General features: G+C 35.7%; 2 protein-coding genes across 3 annotated transcripts in view; one reads left to right on the top strand and one right to left on the bottom strand.

Annotated features, from left to right (window-relative positions):
• The window catches only part of syn2b (synapsin IIb), a 113871-nt gene that overhangs the window by 76491 nt on the left and 19655 nt on the right, over window positions 1–17725 (top strand). The gene's annotated exons all lie outside the window — the stretch shown is intronic.
• LOC119798394 (metalloproteinase inhibitor 4-like) lies at window positions 311–17606 on the bottom strand. 2 transcript variants are annotated; one of them, XM_038307841.1, is made up of 6 exons: window positions 17457–17606; window positions 17106–17307; window positions 8150–8247; window positions 5470–5584; window positions 4381–4505; window positions 311–3356 (listed from the first exon to the last, which is right to left on the bottom strand). In XM_038307841.1, exons 2-6 carry the CDS (start codon window positions 17242–17244, stop codon window positions 3159–3161), a joined length of 675 nt encoding a protein of 224 aa, XP_038163769.1. In that variant the 5' UTR covers window positions 17245–17307; window positions 17457–17606; the 3' UTR covers window positions 311–3158. The 2 variants fall into 2 exon arrangements, with proteins under 2 accessions (XP_038163769.1, XP_038163768.1); XM_038307840.1 differs by having other exon boundaries at window positions 17106–17596.

Genomic DNA, 17725 nt, shown 5'->3' with positions numbered 1-17725 from the left:
CAAAATCAACTGTATTCTCTTATTTCAAGTGCATATAATGTAATTATCTTATTTTAAGAGTAAAAAAACTAATTCTATTGGCAAATAATCTTATTTACCTGCTCAAATTAAAGCTAAATACACCTTTATTACTATTTTTCAAGGCTACACTTTAAAAAAAATGAAATTGTCCAGAGAGCTGTTCTAAATGAAATTTCTTTATGTTTTACAAAAAAAAAAAAAAAAGACAAATAAATCTGTCTAAGTCTTCACTTATTTCTAGATTTTTTTTTCAGGGCATTATGTTAGATATGTGTTTCTGAACAAAGACGAAGTGACACAATGTTCCACTGAGACATTTTATATACATTTTTTTGGTACATGAAGATAGAAAACTTTATGTAGACAGAAACAGAGACTTAAATACAAACCCAAACATTTTTCTGTAAAAAAACAAAACAGAAATTTAAATCACATAGTATGATTATGCATTAGTAACTTTGAATTATTAAACTAACAGGTATGTTTGAGTGTTTAAATTGGTTGAGATTTCAGCTATTTTCTCATATCTAAGATAAAAATGTTACATGAAATGTAAATATTACAGTGCTGAATTTAACTTTAAATTAACCAGTCCTACCAAGTACAACAGTGCAGATAAAAATATTATCATACTTTAGCAGATAAAAAAAAATATAGTGAGTAAAAAAAGCATTTTTCCTATTAATTAATTGGGGGTAAAGGGCATTTAAACAAATCACCTGTCGCATGTGAGAAAAAAAATTATTAAAAATCCAAATTTACTTGATAAGTTTAACTGTTTCAACCGGTCAGATTTAAATTTCACCATCCACATCCAAGCCTCTATAAAACAAACCTATTAAATAAAACCTGTATGACATTACTGAGAAAGCCATCATTTATAAACACTAAAGAGGTAATTTATTAATAATTAACAGATAGTTTTCTAATGTTTGATAATCATTTACGAAGCGCATCCAAACTATTTCTAAAAGGTAAGTAGATCATTTATTAGTGGCTAGGTCCAACATGAAAGGGAAAGTTAAATTAGAAATAAAGGCTTGGGTCAGATCTAAAGTCTGCTGATGTTAGGGTTAGGGCTTAACTAACATGGCAGGGCAATATCATCTACTTACCTTTTATACGGTTTAGATGCAGTTTATAAACAATTATCAAACACTTTTTATCTGTTAATCATTAATAAATAATCTATTTACCATTTATAAATGATAGTGTGTATACTGAAACCTCAATTAGAATCAGATCCTGCTTTGTTCATTGGCATTGATCAGTCTAGAGGGAATTAGAAGGACATTTCTATGGTTTTGGGAGTTCTTATCCACATATGTAAAAAACATGGAATCATGTGAAATATTCCCAGGAGGAGCTGGCCTGCACAAAGTAAGGGTAAGGGCAACTAGGTTATATTGCTGAACAATGATCCAAAGCACAATAGGAATGCCCATGAGGAGTTTGAATAAGCCTAGTCAAAATTTGGACTTTAAACCAATTGAATTCCTCTAGGCTTGCTTTAAACTGATTTCTTCTTCCGAAATCCTCAAATGTGGCCAGATAAAATGGTTCTGCAAAGAAAAGTATCAGAATTTGCTCCATTGGGATTATCGTCGTTCCAAATGCTGGATGGTAGTTGTTTTCACTACAGGTGGTGAAAGTGTGTACAAGATTTACATGGCAATAAACTTTTCACAAGGTTTTGGTAGGTTCAGGTAATTTTTTCCCCTTGTAAATCATCTTTTATAAACTGCACTTTATATTCATCAGGCTATCTAAGTTTGATATTAGAATTTACTTCATGATCTTAAATTGTTTTTAAAAGACACAAAAAACAGATGTAATAAGTAAGAGTGAAAACACAGCACCATATGTAAGAACAAGGGATAATGCCTTATAATCTGTATAATTTATGTAAAGTAATTCAAGTCCAGTCAGACTCCTGTCCTTCATTTATTCAGCAAATTTTCAGAACAAAGAAACAAGCAGTCTGCCATCCTTTTCAAGGATTTAAGAAATGTTATCTTGTCCTGTTATATATCATTTCTCCTAAGGAACAAAGGCTTGGCTTCTCTAGGTGGCAGTGCTTTTGTCAAGGTGCTGGATTGGGTTTTTGGCACCAGAAAAAAACAGGACGGATTTGCACGAAGGAAAAAAAGCAGGATAAGGACCTCTATGCAAAAACAAAACATATAGTTAGCCATAACAATGTTAATTGAATTCCAATATTATATTTACAAGCTCAAGATTTTGAAATAAAACTATGAGGAGTTTCACTTTAAAGAAATGCATAATATATATAATAATCACAATGAAAAAAAGTGGTTAATTTGGGCTGCTTCTCCTTGCATAAACTGCAAAATGCAAAGGCTTTAGGCACTGTAGATATATATTCAAATCTAAAAATCATTAAGCATGTCAGCTTCAGATTTATAAAACAGATAATAAAAAATAGAAAGAAAGGGCAAACAAAAAAGGTGTTTAAAATGGCTTTACCCTTAAAGATCATTGTGGAAAAAGTCCCTTTTATTTCATCCATTTGAATTGTATAATTGCATTACAATTTTTCTCTCATGACATATCATTCAATTTATATTTCAGTTTAAGAGCCTAAAACGTTCGCAAAGTACAGTATATTCAACATCTGTTCATTTTTTAGTATTGCACTGTCATGAGCTCGCAGTCTATTTGTACAGGATTAGACTTTGCAATGATGTTGCAAGAAAGATTATTTTAGTGTTTTTAAACATTTCCATTTGGATTTCTGTAAATTCAGAACTCTAATTGCTACTTGATCAATTGTACATCATACAAATAATTATAGGGCTTTTGTAACAGGAGCTCATTTATAATTATGTAGGAACCCTTCAGTCAGAAAGTAACGTTTTGCTGTACATGTACTGTCCCTGTTCTCACTCAGTAAAAACGTATGTAGTGGAATTTGTGAAATGAGTCAAAAATAGTAATTTTCCTGTTGCTGGATCGCTGCCGGTAATTTGGAATCAGTAGCTTAAAGGCAGCTTTTACTCCAGTAGGTCTGAATATGTGATAACTTTTAACTCATTTTAGTTGCTACTCTGCATGCTAAATATGCCAGAAGCAGGGTTGGGATTTTCTTAAGAGATTTCAGGAGTCAGGGTTACAGATCACGGGTCAGTCATGTCCAAGAAGTCCTTCTCAGGTGGAGGCCCACCCCGATACCAGCTACAGCTCGTGTCCGATCGTCGGATGCAGGCATATTGCCGAGCCTGCTCCCCATTCAGACTGTTATCAAGCAGCCAGTCTGTCCACAGGCACTCGTTCTCACCTGTAGACGCACATGGTACCGTGTAGCATGTGTTGATCTGATAAGAGAGCAAAATTATTAGGATGATATTCAGAGAACTTGAGATTGTTGTTTTTTTTGTCACTCGCGTTGTATATCATTTAACTGTACGAATAATTAAGTGTAGGGGAAAAAGCTACTTTTACAAAAAAAACAAAAACATTTTTAGCAAAGATTACAAAGACACCACTTAAAGGTATAGTGGAGGATCTTTGCAATTTTTTTTTTAAAAGACCCTAACTCTCCAAGTTAGAAAAAAATGCACATGCACAACCCTATATACCCGCTCCCGAGAGGGAACGCCTATTAAACGTTTACAAGAGCATGCAGGAGAACATTTCTCCTCGTGCACGCTCTGTTTAAAAGTTGCTGTTTGCATTTTTCCAAAAGAAGATTTGCAATTTTTCCACTATGTCAGACTCACCACTGTTAAGAGAAAATGGGGATGAGTACATAGGACAGCCTTATGTAAACATATCACCACAATCATTGACAACTAGGAGGACCACTTATTTTGATGATCCACCCGGAAAAAGAACATCCTCCACTATACCTTTTTTTGATCTCATAAATGGCTGATACTAAATCTTGAAAAAGAATTTCGTGGCTTTCTTGCTGTTCTTGCAAAAAAAAAAAAGCATGGCCCCTTGGATTCACTGCAAGAGCTTCAGATTTAGTTTTTTTCTTTATTAATTTCATTTTGTTACATCTCTTCACAACTTAAAATGTTTTTCATATCTCTGTTGTGTTGCATGGTCTTGTTTATATTTGCGAAATATATTTTAAAAAAAGCAGAGTTTTCCTTCAGTGTCACAATGAAGAAACTCTTAATGCTCGAATAATACATAAATTGAAAAAGGAACATTTTGTGGTTGTCAATGTAAAATATCAGATCGATATCAAGAGGTATGAATAATTATATATAGGTAAAAACAAATAAACTAGTAGTTGCTATTAGCTAATTAGTTAATTTCTCCAGAGATTTAAAATACTTTGGGATTAATAAAATATTTCTGAAGTGAATTGAAATTAATTAAACTCACCCTGCATTCACAACCCATCTGGTATCTGTAATTAAGGTTCTTTTTTTGTGACAGCGATAAGTTGTCCCAGGATTCCACTAAGTCACACTGGCCAATAGAAATCCGTCCATCGCTCCACATGCTTCCTGATCAGACAAACCCAATAACAAGCGATTAATCCAACAGCCTTCTGAAACTAAAAACACTGTTAAAGCAGTAAACAAAAACTTTAATTACATCCTTCATGTCAAATCTGAGTAATTAGGCTGTAGCTTTGTTGCCTTTTTTAATAATTAAGATGAAAGGCAAATTATTTGCTGCACAACAGGAGATAATCTAGTAATTATTTCCTCTCTTTTTTCTTCAACACTTAAAATCACAAAAATGCACTTACTTAAACTCAACCCAGTTATAGACGTGTAAACAGACCTAACATCTTTAATGCTGACACATAATCTCGACTTTAAAAATAACAGAAAACCCTATGTTCAATGGGAAAACAATCCTACAGTAAGATTTTTGCTTTTTAATAAAATACTTTGTGCCTTTAATGATTCAACTCCTCAGACTTTTAAAAGTAAACTGACTTTGTATGCTTTAAAGATCGGAAGTTTGGTAACTTTTAGTTGAAAATTTTTTATGTTTTCCTGGGGCATAAATATGATGTGGCACACAAGCCCTATCTTTTTAAGACGGATAAGATGGGGATGGTGCTGAGTTTGGTGCTGGTTTTGATAAGTGATAATATAGCTATAATAGTGAAGTCACCAGTCTAATGATGTCTAAATCCAGAAGGATAAAACTGGCATCTTAATAAAGTATGCAGGGCAAGAATTGTTTAGAGACCTTTTTTCATATCTCTCCTGAGTTGCTAATAGCTGTGGATGGCCCTGTAATTTTATACTGAGTTTCTTTTCACCATTGGCTGTGTACAGTATTTCATATAATCGTCAGGGAGAATATTAGAACTAAAAACTGATCAATGCATCGTTAACTGTAATATTTTTTTTCTCTACTTCCTGTTTCCTGTTGAAATAAATAACATTGATGTGTCTATGCCACATAGCTGTATTGCACATCTAATAATGAAAAAGCGGAAGCAGACTGTACCTGAGAGCAGATACCCTGCTTTATTATTGGAGTCGAGTTTTACTCCACAGAGTGAGGAGAAGACGGGGGTGTACACATACTGGATGTCCTTGGCTCTATCAAAACCTTTAAACATCTAGAAAACAGAGAAAAAGTTAAGGTGGTCTACCTCTATTAAATAAATATTTAAAAAATCCACAGCAATATTTATTTTTAAATAGTGCAATCTGCACCTTTCAACATTTGTTTGCAAACTGACTCATTACAATGCATCCTTCAAAAACTCTCTACATTTGCTGGTGTTAAAAATCCCTCTAAAAGTCATGTTTCTATTATGCATAATTTTTTTAATTAAAATTTAAGGTAATTTTGCCATTTATTGAAAAAAAAAAGAGGCAATATCGCCTTCTCCCACTCCATCCAGTACCGGGTAAAGGGGGCGGCACAGACTCTCAGACCTCCCTATCCTCAGACAGCTCCTCCAGCACCTCTTGGAGAAGTCAGAGGCTTTCCCAGGGCACCCGAGATGTCCTGGATCGTCCTCCTGGATCGTCCTCAAGGTCCCCTCCGAATTGGACATTCCCGGAACACCTCCCGAGAGAGGCGTCCAGGTGGCATCCGAATAAAGATGTCCAAGCCACCTCAGCTGACACCTCTTCATGTATAGGTGAAGAGGCTCTACTCCAAGCCTCTCCCGAATGACCAAGCTCCTCCTCCTGTTCTAAGGGAAAGCCCAGCCACCCTATGGAGGAAGCTCTTCTCTCGCTTGTATCCAGGATCTCGTTCTTTCTGCATGATCCAGATTTTATGACCAATGAGGGTTGGAACGTAGACCGACCGGTAAATCAAGAGCTTTGCTTGTTCGCTCAGTTCTTTTCACCATGACAGACTGGTGCAGTATCAGCATTATTATAGCAGGTGCACTTTTCCATCTACCAATCTCCCACTCCTAACTCTCCTCACTTGTGAACAGGCACCCAAGATACTTAAACTCCTCAAGTCGAGGCAGGGAATCTCCTCCAACCTGAAGGGGACAAGTCACCCTTTTCTGGTCAAGAACCATGGCCTTGGACTTGGACGAGCTGATTCTAATTCTGCTTATCTTTCAGCTGTGAACCGCCCAAGTGTATGATATATGACTTGTCAGGAGAAAGTCAGCAGAACCACGTAATCTGCTGGTCCCTAAACCAGACCCCTTCCAGCCCTTGGTTGTGACTTAATGTGGGCCAAACTCCTTCTCCACTTTTACAGAGACTGGATGGCCCCTAGTAAAGGGCCCCGACTCCTGGTGCATCGCCCAGGGCACCACAAGGGACATAGTGGAATGCCTTTTCCTGGTCCAAAAAATCATGTGGAGCATTTGGGCAACTGCCCATTAACCCTCTAGCACCCTGCAGAGTGTGTAGAACTGGTCCACTGGTCCACAATCAGGACACTTTATAACATAATGGCTAAGCCTTTTTGGAATTGTGGACTGGATCTGGCAGACAAGCATCAAGTGTGACACATTTGATGTATAATATTAGTCCAGCAACTTAAAGGTTGTTTCCTTATGATTTCATTGTTAACCCTATAATGCCAAATGTATCGTATTTGATACATACGGTTTCTGAAATGTTTTGCATCTGACACCTTTTGCATAATTTAAAAACTTTGCAAAAACTTTGCTCAAACTCCTATTGTACACAATCACATATACCTGATAACAGCCAGTAGAAGACTACATAAAAAAATAATCTTGACTTATCGCATAGTAATAAATTATTAATATCAAAAATGTATTTCTGTTTTTTCTTTTTACATATTTTCTTAAAAGGGCAAATAAGGAATTCAAACCCAAAAAAAGTAATTTTCTGTTTTGTTTTATTCTTGGATCAGGCTTTAAAGCGTTAATGAAAAAATGCAAATATGTCTAAGTTCATTTCAGCTGGCCATATTTTATTGCTAATACTTTGATGTAAGGGGCTACAATATTAGAACATGTATACATATACGTTGGATTTCAAAATTGGGGGCAAACAGGTCAATTAATATATAATCTCCTATATAAATCTTTAAGTGTTTTGCTGTATTTTTTTTTTCTTTTTTACAGTGTCCTGTCTGGCAATGTGGCAATAAGAATAAATGTCTTGGTGCCAAAAAGAGCCCAACAGATTTTACTTTCACAAGTGTAGCAGTATGGCAATTGCCATATTGCTCCACTTGTTTCATGCATATAAATTGCTTCATTATAATTATGCAGGGAGTTTTACAGTTTATATGGACACTGCAATGTAAATAGAGCAAAAAAACAGAAGAAGAAAGGTGTTTTGCTTTAAATAACCTGAAAGATTCTCTGTGGATGGGATAGTGAATGGGCAGTTTTAACTCCAGGCTATTTTTAATTTTAAGGATTAAAACTTTGGGTATAAATTCTGGTCACTGCAAGATGGAAAGTTATTTCAATAGAAGTAGATAGATTTGAAAATATTTCTCCACAATCCCTTTTTCTCTAGCTTAAAGAAAGGGATAAGAAAGTTGTATATTAAAGGATGTTTCGTTACAAGACATTTAAAATGCCAGTGGCATCACTCATTTTATTTACTTTTAGACAAACAAATCCTTGTCCCTGCTGACATATACATACAGAGCGGTAGCATTGACAGCAAAGGGATTTGAATCTCCATCATCAACAGGTGACGGTGTTGTCCACAGAGCTAACCTTGATCATTTTGATTTCATACTGGATCATCTTCATGTAAGGTGAGGAGCTGTTGCTAGGCGACACAATCTTCTCTCCGGAGATCTTTGCCCTTATCACTGTTAGGAAAAAAACAAAGAAAAGAAAGGCTGACAGGAGGAAGGGTTAAAATGTATTAGAATAAAAAAATTAATGCGAAAACCAGGATATCATTTACATGAAAAATATCCTTTATTTACTGATATAAGTGGACTGATTCAAAGCAGATCTGTGTCCCTCCTCCTTTGCTCCCATTTTGTTTGTCACTCCTCTTCCTCCCAACACTGACGGTGTCGCAGCCTCTCAGTAGTGATACAGGATGTGTCACTCTTGTCCTCTGGGAGGAAATTTAAAACTCTCATGGAATAACAAGTAGCTCTCTGCTCGTTGTATCCTCGCAAACTCGAGACACACTAATACACTATGTCTAATATAAGGGCATACTAGACTTCATGATTTAGTCTACAATCAGTAAAGTAAATCTAACATTCATGGTTTTATTAATAAAAATGAACTTTTCTCATACCACACACTCATGCCATCGAAATCCTCCTCTAATTCAAGCTAGATGAGTCTTGTCACAGTACTGACATTATCAAGGCTCACCAGAGCAATGTTTTAGTTTTTCAGGAAAAGGAGCTGTTTCTAAACCAAACATGAAATGTAAATATACACATCATGCTCTCTATCTGTCGCTGTATAACAAACATTTGGGGAAGTCTTGATCTGACATCTATTTCAATCTCAAAAACTCCCATGAAGAGAAAAGACAATAAGAAGAAATTTATTGATACAATTTCTTGGTGTCTGGCGCTCAGACCTCGGCAGGAAACATAGCAGTGAATTTTGATAGATATGCATGAACAGGAGTAAAGGACAGGGATGTTTCCCATCCAGGCCTGAAACTAGTGTTGGGGTGGAGATAGATAAAGTTGGTCAGTCTGTAGACTGCTGGTTAACGAGACAGTATGCTGAGCTTTATGGGGAGATCCAGTGAACTGCGTGAGCTGACACTAGAGCTTCACTCAGGGACCTGGAAGATAGAAGTCCAGTTTGGATAACACAGGTTGAGAGAACCTGTCCATGATGAGCAGGCATAAAGTGACAATGGAGAGGAAAAACACCCCATTAGGAAGAAACCTCTGGCAGAACCAGGTTCAACTAGGCGGTCTTCTGCCGGACCAGTTGAAATGAGACGCGGAATGCAGTAAGTGTCCGGGAGGAAGGACATTCTGATGAAGCTTTAGCTACGACGGTGGAGGATGGGCTGGGGGTGGGTGGAAACGGAGACATCTGAATGAAGTCACACAGCGCAACCACTGCCTGCGCACTAGGTAGCAGACGAGTTGCGGATCAAAGGCCTTTCAAGATTAAATTTGGATGCCGATTGGCTTTCGTTGAGGTGTTGTTTAAAGCTGATTTGCTGTGGCGTAGGTGGATGTAGGAGAGCAATTAGTTTCTTTGAACATCTGTGTAGTTTATGTAAGGCTTGATTTAAAACAAAGGCTTGATTAAAAAAACAAAAGGGTCAGGTAGTCACCTCTTTTTGCTGACTATTGTTCTCTGTTGTTATATTACTTGATCAAGCCTTTTCTGACATTCTACACAACAAAATCAGTAATAAAAGTATGTCGGTTATCAGTATTGGTCAATATTCAAAGCTGCAACATAGATATCGTATAGGAAATGAAGAAAATTTAATCAGGACATCCCTACTTGTAATATCTTTCAGCATTTAAATACATCTTGAACCTATGCTGTTAAAAATAAACCCATAAAGTTAGTCTTTTTGTCATTTATTCGTTTTATTCTCATTTGCTAGGATTTTTGACTATATTCGTGTATGTCCATTTTTTTATTTTAGAAGCGTGTAATTAATGCTAGATTGTTTCCATTTGGTTTGCTTAGTTTGATTATTGTAGTGAAAGAAACTAGCAGCAAGATTACATTTAAAAAAGGTGAAGTCATTTTTAAAAAGAATAACTTTAATGCAAAAAAAAAACTGAAAACAAATGCGAAATTATATTCTGTAGTTAAACATATTTAAGTAATCTTGCAGTTCCCAGAAAAAAAGTATAAATCTTGCTTTGTTAAAAGGAAAAGACTACAGCTGTAGGTGACCCTGTCTCAAACTGGTAAAAGGGAGAGAAGAGCCAGAAGTGGGTCGAGTAACACCATGAAAGCATAGCGAGTGGGAGAAGCGGAGTGAACCTCACAAACACGGCTTAGCAAACCACCCACTTGGTTTTCCTTTTGGGTCAACACATAACTACGCCACGGTTTTTTTGTGTTGGTAAGAGGAGGAGGAGCTCAGGCCGTTTTGTAAAATTAGCTCAGGCCAAGCAGTCTTCTTGTTTATTTGCTGAACACCAAGTGGATAGAATAGCAAACAAACGCCTAAAGGTGTAATCTGAGTATAACATTGCCCATTCAGATACAGCTGCTTCAGACATGTTCTCTTTGCAGAAAATATCAAATAACTAATCTGTTTTCTTTAACTTTTTAGTATTTTATTCATTCTTTTGGAGCAGAGTCATAAAAACATCCAGTTTAGATTTGCTGCAGTGACATATTTAGACAAACAATGCATTTTTACAAATTTAATAACATTTTTCAATAAACCAAATGTTTAAGAAAAAACAGAGCTATTTTTAACCTTTGATCGACCCTAGACTGACCCATAAAATTGTCTACACACAATATTTCATTTCATGTTATGGAATATGACTGTGTTAAGTAAATTATTAATTGTTTATGATAAGCCTACTGGTGCTTGATCATACATATTGCCTTATTATGATTTTTATGATTTTTGTTTGGGTCCTTCAATTTTTTTCAGGTTTATTTTTAGTTTCCGTATAATTTTGTGTTTTTGTAGTTGATTTCTGGCAATGTTTTTGTGTTACTCTCTGTTGCCCCATGGAGCCAGTTTCCTTTCCCCTTGGCTCCCTTCTAGTTACTTCTATCCACACCTGCTCCATATCAGCCCATTAGCCCATTCTTTGTTCTGATCCCCACCTCTGCAGTTCCTCATTACTAGATTCTCTTCATTCCTATGTATGTTCCTCCCCAGAGACTCCTTGTTTTAGTTCCTAAGTCCCCTGCCCATTCAGTCTATATTCATATTTCTGTTGCCACTAATTCCATTAAATCTGCAAACTCATCTCTACATTTGGGTCCTCAAAAACTTCCACCAAACCTTGACAGTTCGAGAAGTAATAAAACAAAAGTGCATTTTTTTATTTACTATAAAATGTTTTTGTTCATTAAAATATTAAAAAAAATAGATGTAGATAAAAAAAGATGCTTTGTAAGCACATTGAATCCAGATATTATGTAATCTCTGTGTAAACTGAGCCTATGTTGTTGCCAGCATATGATTTTTAGTGGCTGTAGTACCAACAGGTTCCATTGCCAGCAATGTTTTGAAGTTGTGCCACATTTGCATAATTAATTAAAATAGTTTTATCAGCCGTGAGTAAATAAGTGGCTAAAATTTCAAAAGAAACAGACTTTAAATACTATTTCTATTTATACCATACCATACCTATGGCTACAATGAAACACTTGCATAAACAGGTGTAAAGGACACATTTAGATGACTTTGGTCATGAAATTCCTCATATTCAATTACATATTTTCCTTGAGGTTTGGCTCATTCATTTTAACAGAAGAGCTTTAACAACATTTTTTCTTTTTTTCTCCACCTGGCCATAATGCATCTTTGCAGTGCTGCCCACAGTTTTAATGGGAATTAGATTGTGTAAATGCCAGTTGTGTCTTAAATCTGGTGGTATGATCAGAGTCAATGATCAGAAGTTTGGATGATCTATTTCCTTCTAGAGCTTTAAGATTTACCCTAATCCCTTCAAATGTTATATCAATATTTCAACATGGATTTATTTCCTCATGATTTCATGAAGTGCAGTAATCCCTCCTACAGCAAAGCATCTACACAGCCTCTACTCTTAACATCAGGATGGTGTTTAAAAGCTTAAAATCTTCCTTTTTTCCAAAAATGTCATTAACATTTTAACATTTTTCTGTCTATTTTTGGTGTATTTGTTTTTCCTCTCTGATTTCTTTTGCCAGTATAATAGCTGTAATATCACATAACTAAATGCAACTTTATGCTAAATGCATATACATAAACAACCATCAGCCAGCATCTTAACAAGGTATGTTGCTTCTGTGTGTGGATTGATCACATCAAAACACATTCATCTCTGCAACACAGAAGTTGCTACCTTGCCAATTTTTTTATGATGACTTGTACTTGTCTTGTGCTTTTAATACTTAAATACAAAATAATTTTTAACCAGATTAATCAGGCACCTTAAGGCATCTGGAGGTGGTACCATAAGATCAGCTAGACATAGTATTGATGACCCACATTTTAGATATTAGATCTTTCCTAAATTAATCTTTCACAATATCACACAAGAGAGTAGTGTGTTTGATGTGCTTCCTTCAAGCAAATTTACAGGCTAGCCTTAAACGTACCCTTCTAAAGTTCGAAAAATAAATTTTTATACAGTTGATGCATATTTGTTTTAAGATGATTTTCATGTTCCCCTTCACAAGATATAACCAATTCCACCTTAGTGTGATCATTTTTATGTATTAATGTTTTTAAGATGTCATTTTCTTTAATAACTTGCTCTAAATGGACAGCAACAGTTTTAAATATTCTCTCTGGCTAAAAAAGAATATTTCTCGAAAAGATTTTCTGAAAGTATTTCCTTCAACAAAAGTATATTCCACATGCCTAAGTTATTCATTTCAGTTGCTGCAGCTGTTCCGTGCACTTAGAAAAGCCAGCACACCTGCAGAATCTGAGTGCTGCAGAGCCTCATCACCAAAGAGAAATATTGCAAACTTCTACCATGAGAACTGATGTAGTAAGTAACTTCCCCCTCCCAGATGAATCGGCATCCTTGTCATGCTCACAAAGCTGGACTGTCAGCAGGCTTTCACACCGATATTGTTAGTATGCAGACCATCAGACGGAGCCTATAGACATGGAAATGAGGAGGGGAGTGAGAGGGTAAGAAAGAGAGAGATGGAGTGGCTGCGTTGGCATAGACTGGCCTCCGTCCAGCAAATACACACACAGTTAAACAGACAAACATTGACCAGAGAATCATCCAGGGTTTCTGCACACATTGAGATATTACTCTGATGTACAACTTCATTCAGTAAGCTTGTAGACTCTGACAGCACTGTCAGGTCAACTTAAGGCCACCACTGACCTAAGCTTAGAAAACAGCCAGGATGATGTGAACACAGACAGGAGGAAATAAGATGTTTCCCTCAAAATACTCTATGGATACATACAGCTATTTCCAATATAAAAAGATATCGTTTAATTAGAAAGGGATTAAGACATTTAACACCAAAACAAACCCAAGCTTATCGAGTTTTTTGGGGCCTATTTTCCATTAGTTCCGAGCTAAGTGAAATATCTTTGTTGATTGCTATTGCTAAGTTTATACAAGATTTTATATTTTAGTTTGACTTTTTCATGTCAATTCAAATGTGTTTCCTTGTAAAGAAGTCATTGACTTCTCATCTTAGACAGCAATGAGAAAATACTTCCTTGAGATAACATAAAGGTTTTCCTTTTTAACTAATTGGTCTGCTGTCTTTTAAAAGAGACATTTTTATATGAGTTCAACTTCCTATGATAGATTAAAAAGTTGAGTTTTAATTGGCTTTAAAAAAAAAGGCATCAATAAGAAAGTTTATCTTTTTAAGACCCTGACCTAAAAAAAAAGGTGTTATCCCAAGAAGTTATTTGTTGTGTTGACTTTGCACAGGACCTTAGCAGGGAGAGACAAAAGTATACTTTCCAAATCAACTGGAACTCTGCAAAAATACAAAATAAACAAATGCTGATGTGCAGGGATGTTACAAAAATCTGAGACTAAGTTTTTTTGTTTTTGTTGTTGATTATCCATTGCTGTAATCAGTGTTGGATGAAATGGCGTAAAAAAAAAAAAAAAAAATCAAAACGACTTTTCATTAGCAATTTTTCTGCTGCAGGGAGAGATTTTTTACTGCAGGGCGGAGCAAGGTAGCAGTGTTCAAGAAATACAGTACATGGCGCGGATTGGCTGAGGAGCTGCAATGTGGACAGGGGTCTAGTTTACCTTGACCATAGAATGAGAGGAAAGACAATGGTATCTGATTCAGTGAGAGTGTTTCTCAAGGAAAGTGCTCACTGAAGTTAAAGGCTAAATGTTTCTGTGATTTTTTTTCTGTAAACTAAAGCAGCTTCTTAAATCTTCTTTACTCTAACTGACAGTTTGCTGCGCGCATGTTGCCCTCTATTTTCTGTGTTATTCGCTTTTCTTCTAAAAAAAAGTGTAAACCCCATTTAACTCCAAGTTAAGTAAATTGCTCAAAAAGCATTATTTTTCACCTTTCAACTTATTTTAAAGCCAGTTGAAGAATGGGGAGAATATAGTAAAGTTCTAAAACATCTAATTTGCTTTATTGTTTCTTTGTTATAAATAAAAAACATAAACACATCTACATCATTACAGTGAAAGTCACTTGTTCCATCACACACACATTATAATACAGTGTTTTCATATTATTTCATATCATTATTTGATTGATCAATTAATATTAAACTTCTTATATTTCATAATCGCACTTCCAGTGATATTTAAAGTTTTGATTGAAGGAAAGCTATCCAAATACTTCAAGCATAGCTATTATGAGTGGTAACTAGTTACCTTGATGTGAAGTAACTGGTTAGTAATTCAGTAACTGAGTTACTATCTCAGTTACCTTTTGGCAGGCTATCTACAGTGTAGTAACTATAACATTTGTTTTTAGTATCTTCCAAACACTGGCTTTACTAAGGCAACCACTTAGACCAGAAGTTATGATAAATACTGTACACTCTCTATCTTCTGTCACTGTCTCATGTGAAGAATAACATCCGATCAACATCTTTGCAAAAGCTATGTATCCACTATTCCTCATTCTCTCATCCATGCATGTTTGTAGAATATTGGTTTTGAAGTCTTTCTGCACACCAGAAGAGCTTTGTGTTTGAGTAGCACTTTCAAAGGATCTGACAAAATGCAAACTGGGATGTTATTTGCTTTAAAAATCTAATATTTAGCGTGTTTCCTGTGAAATAACAGTCATTTTTTTATGATGCAATGTATACTGTATTTATTTATTTTAGAAATGCAACTAGAAAAATCCCTGTAAATTGAGAAGTTGAAGGTCTTCAAAGTGCTCTGAGTTAAATAACCAATTTTATATAAATTATTTATATATAAAATAAAGTAAAAGTAGATTAATAATCTGTCTATTAGCTATTAACTTTTCTTATTTCTCAACATGTAAATTTAAGCTGCTTTCACACAAAGTAGGATAAAGGAAGTGAAATTCATAGTGTCACAATATGTTTTGGTACATCAGTCCTGGTTTGCTGTCACCGGTTTTATTAAAAAACTACAGGCTTAGCAAGTGTAGGAAGAATAATAAAACTGATAGTCAATTAAAAAATATGAAAAATATTGAGTCCCTAAAGAAAACATTTATCTATGTAAAAAGAGGTAAAAGGAGATTAAATATTAGCACCTAAAACAGTTTTACAAATGTAGACAGCATTTTGGTTATACTTTTTCAAAGCTGTACTTTGTTTTCTTTTTATCTACTTTGTCTACTTTGTGTGCCACACAGTCAGAGAGCTACCTTTAAGTTGGCTTTCTGGACTGATGAATACTCACTATGTATAAAATTCAACAAAAGTGAATGTTTTTCTAGTGTAATTATAGAGTTGAAATATGCAATAAGTGCCTTGATTGTTTACTGTGATAGAATAGACGTTACCACACTTGGTTTGAAGGATTTTTTTTATTGAAGCAAGCCAGTTTGATTGCTTGCTTCAAAACATTGTTTATCTTTTGATTCATTTTTCTTATGTCAAAGTATTTTTAAAAATTTTCTGATGAACTGTTTTGTAGTTGCTTACAGACAAATGCATCCTTGATCATAAAAGCTGACATGAAGTTCCTGGCTTTCTGTAGAATTCCGATTCTGTTCTGCTGCTTTAGATTTATTTATGTCAGTTTTTTCAAAGTCTGCCTGACAACAGCATCATTTCGAATTTAGAATAAATGTACTTGGTGGACCTTCCTCTAAGTCATTAATGGCAAAACTGATGTGCAATATATTGTCACAAAAAATTATCTTAAAAGCTCCCATCACATCCATAACCCAGATTTAATTTAGGTCAGGATCCTTTTCACATTTCTTTCAAATAATCTCCCCCTCTAAAACTGATGGGCATTGGAAGTAATTAAGAAATCAAGACTGAGATAGATTTTTCTTTCTTTTTTATCTTCTTCCCCTGTTGGAGTTTAACCTTTGACAGCAGCACATACTCAAGCCTTCCACTCTCCGGAGCCAAGTACTCAAATTCAAAGCAGAGTGTTAGTTTTGGCCAAAGCTTAGAGAAGGAAAAAATAGTAGGGGTGAAACTGGAAAGAGAGAAAGACAGATAGTTGGCTTTGTTTATCCATGGAGTAAAATTGTTGTTGCTATAAGATTGAAAGATATAAAATGCATAAATTGTCACATTTATGCCACAGAATGGTGGCATGAATCTGTTTCGCACAATAACAAAGAGTTATCTGTTGTTATGTTTTATTTAAAGCAATCAGTAAAGGCATGTAATGTCATTCAGCTGAGTGTAAATTTAACATGCGCTGTTTAAATGGTTAAGATAAGCTATTATTTATTGCTGGATAGGTTTTAAATAATGGATTTGGCCTCGACCACCTCTACAAATAAATCCAATTTGATAAATACTAAAAGCAGTTTAAGACAAAAGAAAGGTGCTCCTTTCATTTTGAAGCATTTCTCTACATCACTGCAGGGAGGCTTACCAATTGTTATTTTATTAACTCACCGATCTCAGCACTGCAGAAGAGCTGCTGTGGGTGTGCTGGGTTGCAGCTACATCCCTCCACAACTTCCTCCATGCCGACACCAAGCAAAAGAAGCACCACCAGCCTCAGACACGCACTCCTGTCCTGGGACACAGCCATGACAGCTCTGGCTACCTTTCACTGTTCGGCCACTTGATGAATGCTCTGTAGCCTCTTCTTGCACTGTTGATTTCCAAAGTAAGCAGGTTAGGTCGACAGTCGGCAGGGTGGGTGTGTGGAGAAAAAGACAGGAGGGTGGAAGAGATAAGAGAAGCTCTGGAGAGCTGGGAGGCAGCTGTGGATAGAAATGTTTTCATAAGTTTAAAGTGCACCTCTGAATTCAAGCATCAGCAAATAACTCGAGTTGAAGGCTACTGCTGCTCTCTTTTCTCTTCTTTCTTGCTCCCCCCCTCTCTAGACAACACACAGAGAGGCTCACAATAGCCCAATCCCCTCACACTCTGGCCTTGAATGCTGAGAGGGTCGCACACAGGGATCCTCTTATGTGCTCAACAATTTAGGGACAGCCTCCTGAAATGTATGGGAAAAGGCTGGCATCTTTTGGCTTCTTCTTATGCCCTCTTTTGAAGGTTGTCAGCTC

Source organism: Cyprinodon tularosa, unplaced genomic scaffold, assembly GCF_016077235.1.
Source record: "Cyprinodon tularosa strain WSP-4 unplaced genomic scaffold, ASM1607723v1 ctg621, whole genome shotgun sequence".
In the NCBI taxonomy this organism is placed as follows: Eukaryota; Metazoa; Chordata; class Actinopteri; order Cyprinodontiformes; family Cyprinodontidae; genus Cyprinodon; species Cyprinodon tularosa.
The sequence above is the reverse complement of the archived record's forward strand: the minus strand, read 5'-3'. Positions and strand labels throughout refer to the sequence as shown.

Excerpts from the sequence above, each read along its gene's own strand:
- LOC119798394 (XM_038307841.1), bottom strand. The coding sequence starts at position 17,244 with ATGGCTGTGTCCCAGGACAGGAGTGCGTGTCTGAGGCTGGTGGTGCTT. Across the intron at positions 8,248-17,105 it reads CTTCTGCAGTGCTGAGATCG|TGATAAGGGCAAAGATCTCC; the intron begins GTGAGTTAATAA and ends TTTTCCTAACAG. Across the intron at positions 3,357-4,380 it reads AGATGGGTTGTGAATGCAGG|ATCAACACATGCTACACGGT; the intron begins GTGAGTTTAATT and ends CTCTCTTATCAG.